The 15,919-nt window shown below is 33.8% G+C and overlaps 1 protein-coding gene across 1 annotated transcript; it reads left to right on the top strand.

Annotated features, from left to right (window-relative positions):
* Positions 1–974: 974 nt before the first annotated feature.
* On the top strand, positions 975–4,070 carry LOC149813742 (uncharacterized). The gene is made up of 4 exons (XM_089991195.1): positions 975–1,167; positions 1,852–1,957; positions 2,050–2,152; positions 2,258–4,070. The coding sequence occupies exons 1-4, from the start codon at positions 975–977 to the stop codon at positions 3,464–3,466; spliced, it is 1,611 nt and encodes a 536-aa protein (XP_089847321.1). The 3' UTR covers positions 3,467–4,070.
* The last annotated feature ends 11,849 nt before the right edge of the window (positions 4,071–15,919 follow it).

Below are 15,919 nucleotides of genomic sequence, written 5' to 3' on the forward strand. Positions count from 1 at the left end.
GAAGCTAAGAGCACATACCAGGAGTTGAAGAGGATGCAATAGCCGCTCTTGAGATTGATCCTTTAAGCAATTGTTGCAATGCCTTCGTCAATTGGATAATGATTTAGTGAGATGTTTGAGGTTTAGAGTATCCTCTTCTTGTTTTGAAGGTGCCGCGACAACTCTTTTTTCTTGTAGTCTATAGTCTTTCTTGAATCTAGGACATTGAGGTCGGGCTCATGACAATTATGACAAATTATTTTTTACTCTCCTCTATTCTTATTAAAATGAAGAGGTCTATATGGTTTGATATAATATCCCGGTTTGGAGGTGGCAAACACACAATCCTCTTCTTGACCATTGCTGGAAGTAGCAAGAACACTATCACTCTTACTCATGTTTAGCCTAGTCTCTTCTCCACTAAGTTTAGTGAGAATCTCATGAAAAAGAGAAGGCGATGAGGATGATAGCAAGGAAGCCCTAGTTTGTTCAAACTCAGGTCTCAATCCATAAAGAAAAGCAAAGAGTCTATCTTCTTCAACTTGAACTCTCGGCATCTCAATACACTTACCTTCTCATTTGGGTTCAAATTGAGCAAGTTCAGTCCAAATGGATGATAACCCTATAAAATAATCTCTAACATTCTTATCTCCTTGTTTAATATTTTTAGCCTTTTCTTGTAGATAATATTTATGGGCCATGTCTTTTTCGGTAAACATACCTCTAAGATACTTTCATGCTTCACTTGCCTTTTTGTAACACAAGAGATTTGAGGTATTTTTTGTCTCAACCCTACTTAGCATCCATGAAAGAATCTTGGCATTTTTCATGTCCCATTCATCTAATTTTTTTGTAATATTCTTTCATTGCTTTGTCTTTTTTTTTTCGAGACTTGTCTAGACACCATTTTCACATATTGTAATTTTAGGAGTGGGTTCAAGAATAGTACCTCTCACGTATCCCCACAAACCTTGATCTTTTATGAATGTCTCCAAATGTCCCGCCCAAATGTTGTAATTGCCTTCATCAAGCTTGAATGGTGGAATAAAATTGGAGTTGCTTTTATTGTGTGGGAAGAATTCACTCATGATGAACAAGGAGATGAAGAGGACCTCGACCAAGGAAGAATTATGAACACGCTTCACGAGACAGCCTGCCAATGCATGCTTTACGAGGCAACCTTTTCGAGTGAGTATAAACCAAACTCTGATACCATGTGAATAATCTCACAAATATTCATGTTTACAAAAAACTTGACAAGAACATTCACTCATCAAATGCACTAAAGCATAAATAACACAAAGTGCACTAAGGCACAAGAATACCGAATATTATTGAGAGAGAAATCTCACTTGAAAAAGTGATTTACAATAAGGAAATAGTCCCTTATTTATAGACATGAGAGAGAGAGTAATAGCCGTTGGGCTACTTCCCAACAGCTGGTCAAATCTTGACTATTGACTTTGACAAAAAAGACAAAAATGAAAATAAGAAATAAAAATACATATTACATCTGTATATACTTTAAATACATATATATGTGACTTTCTAACACAATAATCTAATTGCATTTATTTAAATAAATATATGGGGGCTGGAACCTCACACATCATGAAGTTGCTTAATCCACTTGCAATGATGAAGGGCAAAGCTCCCGTATCAAAATTATTGCTCAGCTCTATTAATCTTTAATAATTCAGATTATGACATTGTCATTCAGTTTATTTACATAGATTAATATCTTCTAATTAGTTAAACACAAGAAAATCTCTCTTCCTTTGTTACATGCTGATGCTTGTAGGAAAACAGCATCCTTGACTCAGACATGGAGGATACGTACAAATAAAAATTTACAATTTTTCCTATCTTCAGGGCAGCAATATCAGCATGGAGAAATCTTTTCAATTAAACGGAGAAAATTACGTCAATTAGCTGCAAAAACATTGTCTCTTTGTTTGGATGATTTTGTTTCACTTGGGTAAGATATCTCTTCTATGATTGTTCTCGAGCTTTCTTCTGAAGTGTCTTCAATGTGCTATCAGTGATAGCTATAATGAGCCACTTCTTCAGATCAGATGCAATTCTGGAGCTCCTTCAGCGCATAGGCATTCAAAAAGATGCAAGTTATGCTTCCTCCCCACCCCCATCTTTGTTAAAGCATCTGAATCACAAGGTATTACTGTTAGGTGGAAACTCTCATGAATGTGTCGTGAAGAGTTATTCATGGAGGCATGTTCTTGTTAATTCTGCTCTCAGTAATCTGATTTTGGATTCAAAGGTTTTGCAGGCAGGTTCCTACTCAAGGATGTTAAGCGTCATTTCAAACACAAAGCATTTCAATGGCGATGTTACAGATTCAGATAGTTATGTTATGGACGTGCCTGAGCATTCCAGCCCTAGAAATTTTTATCACCATATGCTACCTAGAATTTCCGATTTTGAACACATTTATCATAGTGAAGTGGATTCACCCGAGTTTCGAGGTAAGGATGCGGAGGGGCTGATTTTATTTTCAGCTTCTGATAATGTGGTTCCTCCTCATGATAGTACAAGATTTGATTTAGCTTGGCCAGCTTTCTTTACTTTGGATACTGAGGAACTGCACAATGGACGGAACAAGGTAAATGAAATGACATCATCTACAAAAAGCACATCTGATTGTACATTGCTTGGTATATCTGAACCAGTACATGTTACGAGGAATACTATGCACAATGTTGGAACACTCGTAGAACCTTTACATCCCAGAACACCCGAGTGTTATACAGTGGCCAATATGCCATCTGATTTTGCATTATTGGACCGTGAAGGTATACCTTATTTTCAGTGGCACTCTCTAAATAAGCCTCTGTTTGAAAATGATATATATAATGCTGAAGAGATAGATGGCAAGCAAATCAATAACCAACTTGAAAGTCTAGATTCTGGTAGCTATTGTAGCCGTTTACAATTGGATAACTATGGGAAAGAAGCACCAGTTGATGCATTGGTGCCAGAGTTGAGTATCAACGATATTACATCAGATTCATTTGTTAAGTGGCTCTGTGATGTTGGAGTTGACACATTAAGTTCCCCATTTAAATTGCCCTTTCACGCTCAAAATTATGCATCACAACCAGCATTCTTCTCTGGAATAGCCTCACATGATTTTTACCCAAATCACAATGTGTTGACACCTCGAACAAGATATGTCCTTGAAGATAACCATTTTCCATATGATGAACAGTTATTCTCAAAAAGCTCACCAGAAAATTCGCAGTATCTTGTTCAGGAGGACGACATTGACTTAATAGGAGGTTATGATGGGAACAATCTGTTGCTCTATACTCCATATAGCAGTAGTCATATGTCTAGAGATCTGATGTATGCTAGCTGGAAATATCTATGCTTCCCCCAAAGTTTGGATTTGAAGAGTCCATTGGCACTAGGTTATTCTAGGGAGCTTGAGGGATCAAGTGATATCGGCTCAGCTCTTAAAGAACAGTGACAGTTGAGTTAGTGAGCAAAACTTAATGAATGACTAGTTGATTCAACTATCTTGGAGAATGTTGCTCAAATCATCAGTGGTTCTCTTATGCCGTATTAGTGTCCTTTTGTTTTGATGGTGTAATCATGGTTTGCTGATTTCCCTAGTTTTGGAGGCATTCTCATTCTTTTGCTGGGATCATCTTCAGAATATCTTTCACCTGCAATATTGGATACACAATCATCTCAAGTGTATTTCTTTAGATTTGATGAGACAAAATCTGTAAAGATCATGGGTGGTTAAAACTTGACGCTATATGAAGGACAAAAGCAGTTGTGTAATGAGCTGTGAACGAAAATATATCGCTTTGAAGGTAATGATCTAAGTTTCAAACTTACACCGCAAGAAGGTTTTGATGTGCTATATCAATTAGGACCGACCTGGTAAGGCCTCTGAATTCAGTGTCATTTGATAAATCTTTGTAAAGAATTACTTTATAGCAGATTTGTATTCGCAGTGATTTTAGTGAAAAAGAAAGTAGTCATCCCCTATGATTTTGTAAAGCGACAAAGAAAATCCGCCACCCTCTATTATGTTGTAAATGATTGGATGAAAAACAGAAAAAGTGATTCTAATCTTAAATGTACTCAAATATTGGTCAGCAGGAAAAAAAACCATTGCTGAAAGTCTGTCTCTCTCTCTCTCTCACACACACACACACACACAGTAGTAACCGGAGAGCGTTGGCTTCCAAATTAGACATGATAGTTACATATAATATTTTATAATAAGTTGGTTACAAGTATAATCCTTCTGTACAAGTATTTTATATTTTTGTGCTTGCCATGCTACCCATAATCAAGGCATGTGTTAAAAACCTTAGTTTTTTTTTTCATGCAGAACAGAGAAACCAGTCCTAAACCTGGAGTAAGATACCTGGTGACTGTGTCTGTCATACCTACAGTCACTTCTCTGGCGGCTTAAAATAGTGGCGCATCCCTCACTCCTACGGAGCCACCAACTTTCGCTTGTGCAAAGGGTGATGCCCACGAGATTTGAACCTAGACCGCCCATCTAGTGGCCTAGGCTCCATCCCACTACACCAAACCCCTTGTGACCTTTAGGCAACCTTACCTAAGCTTGTTTCTTTTTCTTTTCTGCCTTCTTTCTTCATTTCCTCCTCCAATAGGCTCAGCTCAGCCCAGGCCACGCCTAAATCCTATCAGATAGGGCCTTGTTTTAGGCTTGGGCATGGGCCCGTCCCACCTGGTTCTTTCGCCAGTGGGCCTTTGAGCGTCCTGCTTGGAGCCCCACCTGTATCCACCCATATTCTTCTGATCCAATGTTGTCAGAATCGGACTATTCAGATTGAATCGGCCCAAAGGTGATCCAAAAAGGTCGATTCAACTGGTATTTTTTAATATTTTTAAAAGGGTTAATTTCTTTAACAATTTTAAATATTTTTTTTAAAGACGTGTCATCCTATGGTGAAAAAGTACTGATTTACAAATGATTCAATTAGATTCAGAGAGTTTTTTGAGAAACCGATTCACCTACTGAACCTATTTTAACAACATTGCCCTGATCAGTCTTTGACAGGTGGATTGATTTAAAAATTGGCTCAAATGAAAGGGTAGATGTCCCTCATTCTTTGGATTAAAAAAATGGCACAAAATGTGAACCACATATAATATAACAGGCCTTGATATTAGGAGGGTGTTGTGTGTTCTCCCCGGAACACAAATTCGTGTGTTCCGGTGTGTACGGAGGAATATCTTGGGACCCGTGATAATTCATATGTCAATGTTGTTCACGATGACTTTATAATAAAATAACATAAAAATGTAGATATTCTTTTGACTAAAATGTTTTTCCGTAAGATAGATATCCGTTAGACGAAAATGTTTTCCCGCCCCCCGTAAATAGATTTGCATGTTCCGCCTTTGTTTTTAGCTTGTGTTACAACACATGGCCGCCTTCTTGTTCCTGCCTTGTGTTAGATAGAAAACTTTTACAGGTTTGTTCTTACCTCGTGGAGATAACTATAAATCGAACGATTGGTTCGATCATTGGTGGGCGTCATAGGGGGGATTTGTCGACCATCTCTTTTTACAGTGTTCTTTTCTTCTTCGTTTTCGTTAGGCAGTACGAAAAAAAATAATGATGCAAAAATATTCCAACAAGCGCCATTAAAACGTGGTGGGTACCTTTCCATGTCATCATGTTATTGTTGAAGAACGTATGTCATCGTGAGTGTCATTAAGGTGTTTTGTTATTGTTGATAGATTTTATCGTTTCGATGGTTGAAAACTTGAAGATATTTGTAAGACAGTGGGATCTGTTGACAAGAATGCTTGGTTACAGATGTGAGCAAGGGTCGCTACTCCATCCGGTATCGTCCATTCACTCAGTATATGCAATGTAACACAAATGGCGGTTGTAGTAACATATATATCGATTTGTGAGATATTATTTTGTTTGTTAATATCAATTTGTAATATATTATGCTGAATTGTTGTATAACGATTTGTAAGATATTATGTGTTTTCTAGTATCGATTTGTGAGATATTGTTTTGTTTGTTAATATCGATTTGTAATATATTATGTTGAATTGTCGTATATCAATTTGTAAGATATTATATATTTTCTAGTGTCGATTTGTGAGATATTATTTTGTTTGTTAATATTGATTTATAATATATTATGTTGAATTGTCGTATATCGATTTCTAAGATATTATGCATTTTTTAGTGTCGATTTGTGAGATATTGGTTTATTTGTTAATATCGATTTATAATATATTATTCTGAATTATCGTATATCAATTTGTAAGATATTATTTATTTTCTAGTATCGATTTGTGAGATTATCTTGGTTAATATCGATTTGTAATATATTATGCTGAATTGTTGTATATCGATTTGTAAGATATTATGCTGAATTGTCGTATACCAATTTGTAATATATTATGCTGAATTGTCGTATATCGATTTGTAAGATATTATGTGTTTTTTAGTGTCGATTTATGAGATATGATTTTGTTTGTTATTATCGATTTGTAAGCTATTATGTTGAATCTTTGATATTATGATTCATTCAATCGTTTCTTTGACTTGCTTAACTAATCGATAGTCGTTGTTATATGCATCTTGAATAAATTATAGTAAACATATGTGCTGGTTAACGCAAATTGATATTTTGCTCATGATAGTGTTGAGCATATCAACTAGTTGCAGTGAAAATGATGTATCTCAATCATTGAAAAGTCATGGAGCAACGGGCATCCGTACTATCGATGCAACTGAAGAAGTGAATATGTGCACTAATTATACACATGACAAGAAGGGTGCAAGCATTGAATTCACTCTTGACTTGAATATTCTAGCAGACGAAATGCAATTTGATAATGAGGTAGACGATCATGACAGTGCATTTGACAAAGGTGCAGACACCTCAAGTCTACATGATAGTACACTTGACTATGTTCCTGTAGAGGGAATATTGTTTAATAATGAGGAAGCTGCATACAAATTTTACAATGATTATGCCTTAAAACTTGGCTTCAGTGTTAGAAGGTATTTTTGGGCAAAAAATGCACAGGGTGTCGTGGTGAGAAAGGTATATGTTTGTTCTAAGCAAGGTTGGAAGAAGTCAAGTGAAAATCCAATAAGGAGCAAGCCAGATTCAAGATATGGTTGTCCAACGAGAATGTTGTTAAGAAGACTTCCGAATGAGAAATATGTAGTTCATACTTTAATCAATGATCATAACCATGAATTAGCTGCTTCATTTATGACTCCTATGTTAAGGTCACATCGTAAAGTAACTGAAGCGCATGCTGAAATAGTTGATAATGTCGGCATTGTACCAAGAAAGACATACAATTTGTGTGCGCATGTAGATGATGGTCACAAGAATGTACCATTCACACCTATGAATCTAAGAAACCACTTGAGAAGGAAGATGTCAGACAATATGAAGAATGTAGGAATATGATCTTTGGTTGATTACCTACATAAGTATTCAAGCAATGACCCTAATTTCTTTAGTGCAATGCAACTGGATGAAGATGGGTATGCTATGAATATGTTTTGGGCAGATTCAAAGTCACGAGTAGATTATGAATGCTTCAATGATGTGCTTATTTTTATATGACAGTGAAGATTAATACGAAACAATGACCATTTACGCAGTTTGTCAGAGTGAATCATCACTCACGAAGTTGCATATTAGGCGGCGCTTTTTTGTATGACCAAACCAAGGAAATCTTTGAGCAGTTGTTCAGAGTATTTATATAGACAATGAATGAGAAGCACCCTGGAGCTGTACTTACATATAGTGATCGTGCAATTGTGGCTGTAGTGTCTCATGTGTGGCCATATGCACATCATCGCTTATGTTTGTGGCATATCTTTCAAAATGCAGCAAAGAACATAGGATCCATTTTTAATCAAAAAACAGGGTTTGATAAAAAGTTTAGACACTATGTACTTGAGAGCATAGACGATGTCACCTTTATGTCTGATTGGGAGCAAATGATTCAGATGTACGACCTTGAAGACTGTGTGTGGTTACAACATCTATATGCAGACAAAGAGAAGTGAGTATTGGCATATGAAAGACAATACTTTGTGCAGGTATGATAAGCACACAAACAGCTGAATCTATGCATCCCACACTGAAAAAAAAACCTTTTATTCATATTTAACAATGTTTCGCTTTATAGAATAGTATGAATTATTTTTAGACGGTCTTAGACAGAACGAGCATGAACAAGATGTGAAATGCTTCAACACCCGCCTTGTAACTTTTGGCATGAAAATATTGACGCGACCTGCAGACCTGTATATGCTAACTGTATTTGAATGACCTAAGAAGAAGGTTATACAAGTAATGAATTGCTATACAATATAGAAATATGCACAAATACCATGTTGTATGGGAGGGCAAAGAGCATCCAAAAAGGAAAGAAGCACATGTTACATATAATGTTGACAACGAAACAGTTGAATGTACGTGCAAAATATTTGAATTCAAAGGTATTTTATGTCGTCATGCATTAAAGACACTTAATCAAAAGAATATACAAGAAATACTCGAGTCATATATAATGCAAAGATGGACGAGACATGCAAAGATTGAACTGCTGGATACAAATAATGTCATTCAATCTAGTATTGATGAGAAGTGCTACATAGCCTCCCGTTACCAACAACTATGTAGGTCACTTATGCATGTTGCAGATTTGGCATCGAAAAGCAAAGAAGCCTATGTATGTATGAGAAAAGTGTCAAGGAAATTATTTGAAAAAGTGTAGCTAATTCACCATGAGTCCATTGCAGCTCGTGAAGACCAATATAAATTAACATGATCGAACAACGTAGGTAAAAATCATGCTTCCCCTAACCCTTATGAGAAGTTGCACCGAAGCGTAAACATCATCTTCGACAAGTTAGGAGCAAACGTTGTAGATTATGATAGAAATATTCACCTAGCAAAGGGTATCAAAAGGAAACCTACCTCTGATCGCAGTCGTCGGAGGACAAAGGGTGCACTGAAATTGGTTGACAAGAAAATGTCTAAGAAACAACCACCCCCTAAGCAACCAAGCTCTTCGCATGAACATGTATATAATACAATATATTGCTTTCCATGTAAATTGTATTACGTGCAACTTATAAATATCTAACTTGTGTAATTTCCAATATGCAGCAATACCCTACAGACGTGTACTACAATGTTGGAACCTGCAATCTTCCTAACCTGTTTGAGTGGAACAATGGCATAAGTTTGATAAGTCTTTTGGTATGCAACAATTTTTGGAGGATGTTTGCATTTCTTGTTGAACTTAATGTAGTGTCTGATATTGTTCTGTTTCATGTCAGGCTCAATTCAATTTAAAAGTGAGCAACGCAACACATGAATCGCGTGTGGATTCTTCAGCTATAAAATAGTTGTAGCATTTAACTTTCATTAGTGTAAATCATTGTAATGTTTATCATTCTATAATTCTTTGTTATAAATCGATAATTCTTTATTATAATTCTATAATTTTTTGTTCTAAATCGATAATTCTTTGTTGTAATGTTATAATTCTTTATTGTAATTTTATAATAAAAATTATACTACAAATATCATAAAATTGACACTAGAAAATACATAGTATCTTACAAATCGATATACAATAATTGAGCATAATATATTATAAATCGATATTGTAATTCAACATAATAACTTACAAATCGATATTAACAAACAAAATCATATCTCACAAATCGATACTAGAAAACACATAATATCTTACAAATCGATATATGAAAATTCAACATAATATATTACAAATCGTTATACGATAATTGAACATAATATCTTATAAATCAATATACGACAATTCAGCATAATATATTATAAATCGATATTAACAATCAAAACAATATCTCACAAATCGATACTAGAAAACACATAATATCTTATAAATCAGTATACGACAATTAAGCATAATATACTACAAATCGATATTAACAAATAAAATAATATCTCACAAAAATCAATATAGTATCCTATAAATTTGTAGTAGACATCGTGTTAGGAAGCAATATCTGCAAATTGATGATAAAATATCATAAAAATTGAAAGGAAATTCCTATTAATAGCTTAGAAATCAATATTAAGAATAAGCATACAAATCAATATTAAGAATCAATTTGTAATATATTATGCAATATTATATCAATTTGTAAGATGAGTTGATTTGCAAGATATTTGTATTATGATTTTTAAATGTGTGATTGCAGAATTTATATTGTTGCGATTTACACGCTTGAGGTGATGATTTGCGTATTCAAAATACGTGTGCCAGATGCATAATTTTGGTTTATGGATCAATGTGAATTTTGTACAATCTTACAAAATTTGTATACACAGTCTACAAAATCTGTTACAAATATTTGTACAAAAAAATTTATTCATATTCAAGAAATTGAATGTTGAACCAAAAATTGCTATCTCTCTCTCAGCAGTAGAACATAACCCTCTTCACGTTATCCTTGAGAATAGGTAGATGTTTAAAACGACTTCCTCTTATTCCTAGTGACTTCGCATCCTTTATTGCTTTTTAGGTACAATCTTACAAAATTTGTATACACAGTCTATAAAATCTGTTACAAATGTCTATACACAAAAAATTTATCATGTTCAAGAAATTAAATGTTTAACAAAAATTTGTTATCTCTCTCTCTCAACAGTAGAACGTAACCCTCTTCACGTTATCATTGAGAACAGGTAGACGTTTAAAATGACTTTCTCTTATTCATGTGGGCCTCACGTCCTTCGTTGCTTTCTAGGTAATCTTGTAGGTTGGGTTTTTGTATCTTTCACAATTAGAAAATCCATCAATTTTTTGCATAATTCTGTGCGAAATCCACGCATATCATCCTAAAAAAAAAAACAAAAGTCAGACCAATATAAAAATGTAGTCACCAATAATATAGGATAATAAAACATGTTTAAGTGTACATCATATAGCGGTGAATTCTAGTTCTCATCCATAGTATATTGCTTCAATATACTTCATTACAAAGAGGCCACAATCGACGCCATTATTTTGTAAAGGAGCATCATCTGCGACGTGAAACCTCCACGGGCCAATGACAACACCCAACATGTCTTTGAAAAATCCAACCTGTGGTTTATGCAAAAGCAAGTAAATTTTGGGTCACAGTACAAGATACGGTAATCTTATAGATAGAAACTTACCAAATGCGCAATGTCACGGTCTACACCAACATTAAAGTTCAAGGAATTGTATAACCATGTTTTTTATTTTCATACATCCAACACGTATAAGACCCAATGCTTTTCTAATTGCCACAATGTAGGAATCAATATCTATAAATCGATTATAAAATATCTTACAAAATCGATCTAAAAATGTGTATTGATAGTATAAAAATCGATGTTAAGAATCAATATATAAATCGATATTAAGAATAAAAACAATATCTTAAATTGATATTGAGAATACGCATAGAAATCAAATTTAAGAATCAGAACAATATCTTAAATCGATATAGAAATTCTTATTGATGGCTTAAAAATAGATATTAAGAATCAACATAGAAATCAATATTAAGAATCAAAACAATATCTTAAATCGATATTAAGAATCAACATAAAAATCGATATTAAGATTCAGAACAATATCTTAAATCGATTTGAAAATTCGTATTGATATCTTAAAAATTGATATTTAGAATCAAAACAATATCTTAAATCAATATTAAAAATCAAAATGGTAATCTTAAATTGATATTAAGAATCAACATAGAAATCAATATTAAGAATCAAAACAATATCTTAAATCGATTGGAAATTCCTAGTGATATCTTAAAAATTGATATTTAGAATCAACATAGAAATCGATATTAAGAATCAAAACAATATCTTAAATCGATATGCACATTCCTATTGATAGCTTAAAATCAATATTAAGAATCAAAACAAGATCTTAAATAGATTTAACATCTTACAAATCGATATGGTTACAAACCTTTTCACTTGACTAAAAGTCTGCAATTTGGTCATCGTTACCCCAGTATTGTAGTCTATCTAGAAATCCAACTGTGTATGGTATTCGGCGGACGATACTCTGTTGAATGAAACAATAACAATAGCAAGTTTAAAACATGAAGGTGCATTAGTAAATCAAAAAAGAAAATAAACATATTAGATAACCGATATACCATAAAATAAGGGGTGACGACGCAGACCAGCATGATTATTCCCTTACTTTGAATATACATGACAAAATCGTGTATAGTCTGTTTACAACAAATATACACTTGTTAATATACATACCCATGGCATACGTAAATGTATAACTGATAGTGGTTTCATATGTATAAAATTACTGATAGTGTTTCCTTCTGCAAATTCATCTCACATCTGGTCGATGTTCTCTTTAAGCACTTTGTTGAGTTTTCTGACAACTTGTTTTGTGGATGTCGTACTGAAATTAGCTGAATATTCAGTAAACGAACTGTAGCATTATATTTAGTAAACAAACTATAAACAACATAAAAAAGATGAAGCAGGTTAAAGGAATCAAAGGTACTGATCATGCATATATTTTAGGGATATTTCATATAAAAATATGCATGATTTCATGAGAAAATGATTTAAAAACCCAATTTTATGTTAGTTTCGAGTAAATGTGCTAAAATACTATAAGAATAAAAAATGCATGAAAAATAGTGTTATTTTACATTTTAATGCATATTTTAGTGTTTGACATAGTTGTAGTAGTTTAGTTTTTGAAAATCATAAAAAATTAGAGTTAAATTAGACTTAGTTTTGTATTTTCTAAAACATAGTCATTTTGAGTTGTTTTGTAAATAACTTTTTGAAGCGAGGTTTTGAAATGCAATTTTAAAAAGAAGAGGGACTTATGGACAAAAGTTCAAATCTTTAAATATGATACGTAGGGGGAAGAGAGGTTTGTCTTCTCTTTTATGCCTTTGCCTTCTTTCCTAACCCTTCCCCTTCACCTTGTTTCTTTCCTCTTTCTTCTCCTTCTCCCTTGATCTTTCTTCTTCCTCAATCCGGTGGAGGCATCCAGCTATGGTAATGGCATATAGGAGGATTCCACTTATCTTCTAATCCCTCTGGTTCGGTGAGTGTTCTTCTTCTTCTTTTTCTTCTTCTCTTCTTTTTCTGTTTTGATAATTTGATTTGTTGAAGTTAGTAGATAGTATGTGTGATTCCAGCCTTATGTTACATTTTTAATTCATCGTAGGTAGCATTAGCATATGAACTTTCAAAATATTTTTGTTGTTTGTTTGTTTTCAATTTTTTTTTCTACAGCATCGCAGTGTGATTACAGTGAAATATTAGAAATCTGATAGCTGTGAAATCACCATTTCCGGTTTGCGTGGATCTAAAATTCAGAGAAAGCAGCATACTCAAATCATCAGATCTGTTTGTGGATTCATCAGATTTGAACATTTCCTTGCAAAAAATGATCGATCGATCACTGTGTTTTCAGAATATTATTTTCAAAATTAATTGAATTTGATTTCCAGCATTGATCAGAGAACTGGATCAAATCCAACCGATCATAATCTCTTTGTTCTCTGATTAATAGTTGGAATCCTCTGATTTAGCCGTATTCAATTCACATTTATCGTGGAAATGTGAACGAGCCATTTTCATTTGAGTTACCGTGAAATTCATTTCACGGTTGTTGATATTTTCGGTGGAGGTTATTGATATTTCCGGTGGAGGCTGTTGATATTTGAAATTCTAGTGTGTGTCTTTGAAAAAAAAATTGATCGGATGTTGTGATCTGAAGTGAAAGTATGAACCTTGCATCATCATCGTTGAACATCTGTGAAATTTAGCAGAACCAGGAGGATTCGCCAGAATTTCTCTTCCTTCACCGGAATTTCTTGTTTTACCGTGAATTACTCTGCAACAGTCCAACATAAATTGATCTGTTGTTCATCAGAATAACCAGAGCTTGATATGCTACATCTCCTCTGAATCATGATACAGCAGATTGATCGAATGCCTAATCTCTGGACTGAATGACTGAAGTTCGAAAATCAAATGTATGCTTCCGATCAATCAGTTTCCGGCGATCAAGATTGAATCCAATTTTTTTCGTTTATCTGATTTCAATCAGCCAGAAGTTTAGATTGAAATCTGATTTCTAGTTTGTAATAACTCTGATCTGTTTCAACCGGACTCCCTTCACATTTACCATGAAAACCATAAATTCAGTGTTCTTATGCCTGAGCCCTCTTGAATTACCGGAACTTATTTTACCCATTGCTGTGAAAAGTTGATTGGATATCTGTTTTAATTTCCATTGCCATGCCTTTATTGTTCTCCAACGAGTAACTATCTTATCATCAATCAAAGGAGTTTTGGAAATTGATTGTTTGTTTCTGGATTGATCTCTGAAGCCAGAACTGCTTAAGTATTGCTTGATTGACTGGATTTAGTCTGATTGAAGTGTCATCGTAAATTCTGGTTGCTCATTTGAGTACCAGTAATTGAAATAATGCCTGAATATTAATCGACTGACCTCTGGTATTGATTGAGTAATTGTTTGAGGCCTATTTGATTAATTGCCTGATAGCTTGAATCAACATTTTTGATTTCCTGTGATTGACAATGTGATTTCTAGATTGACAACTGAATTTTTTAGTTGATCAGATATTTTGAACAATTACAGTCTATCAGAATTATCACTTTGTTATCTGTTTTTCCGGCAAGAGTGATGTGGTACTGGACCAGTTTAATTGGATATCTGGATCCAGTTTGAGATATCGAATTATCTGATGATAATGATTAGCTGATTTCTTAGATATTACTTAGTACTTAGATTACTTAGTGTTTTGATATTAGGTTACTTAGTTGATTGATTGATTGATTCTTTGATATTAAAAATAGTTGTTAGTTAAGTAAGATAATCAGCATTGTTAATTACTGTGCAAGTAGTTAGCTAGACTTAATAAAAAATCATTTTCATTTAAAATTGTCATTTAGATTTCATTAATGATTTCTTTCGTATTCTTAGCATTTAGTTAGTATAGTTTCTATATTTCTCTCTTGCGCTGCTCGTGTTCCTTTGAATTGTGCAGGATAGCACAGGAGTGGAGCTGAAGCGCATATGTAACATGGAAGTGCAAGAATAGAATATGTTTTTCTTTTATTTTAGAATTTAGGCATTTAATTGGGTTTGTAAATATCGCTTTTTACGCCATTTGCGAAGGGTATTCATTTGTTGTAATAGTTAGATGTTTTTAATTTTCTCGTATATTTTACATTTCATAATACGGCAATAAAGATTAGTTTAGATTTGTTTGCTTGAATACGAAATATTCTCGTTCCCTGAGTTCGACTCGGTCTCATCCACTAGTGAGAACCGGTTTTTATTATTTGATGTCTGGTTTTCACATGTTTTTCATTTAAAAATCTTTTCAAAATTACAACGATTTAAAAGAAGACATCAGGTACCCTTTTTTGTGGACGTTCGACTGAATCACAACATCCTTCTTCGACATCGATACAACTTTTGCGATGAAGGAGAAATGAAATGTCAGTTTTTTTGTTCGTTGCTCACGGAGCAGGTTATAGGAAAGACTCTGGTTCTTCTTTAAATAAAATGTTGTTTATTCCATGCTCTTAAAGGAAACGTCTTGTGTTCCTTGCATAACACACTACTGAAGTTATGCGATGCTTCGTTCATTTTTATATCTTCACGTTGTTTCACATCCCGCTCGTTTTAAAAAATTATGCCCAAAGAATATAATAAATATATAAATTACATTGCATATTAATTAAAAGACGTTTCATTTGCTAGTATCATCGAAATGATGTTAGTACGTGTAAATGAATGACACATCGCATAACATCAGTAGTGTGTCAAATGACGTTTCTTTAAACTTTAGACCCTAAACCCTAAACTA

Source organism: Nuphar pumila, chromosome 16 (genome assembly GCF_984573655.1).
Source record: "Nuphar pumila chromosome 16, dmNupPumi1.hap1.1, whole genome shotgun sequence".
NCBI lineage: Eukaryota > Viridiplantae > Streptophyta > Magnoliopsida > Nymphaeales > Nymphaeaceae > Nuphar > Nuphar pumila.

Excerpts from the sequence above, each read along its gene's own strand:
- LOC149813742 (XM_089991195.1), top strand. The coding sequence starts at position 975 with ATGTCCCGCCCAAATGTTGTAATTGCCTTCATCAAGCTTGAATGGTGG. Across the intron at positions 1,168-1,851 it reads TTACGAGGCAACCTTTTCGA|GGCAGCAATATCAGCATGGA; the intron begins GTGAGTATAAAC and ends TCCTATCTTCAG. Across the intron at positions 1,958-2,049 it reads GATGATTTTGTTTCACTTGG|ATCAGATGCAATTCTGGAGC; the intron begins GTAAGATATCTC and ends CCACTTCTTCAG.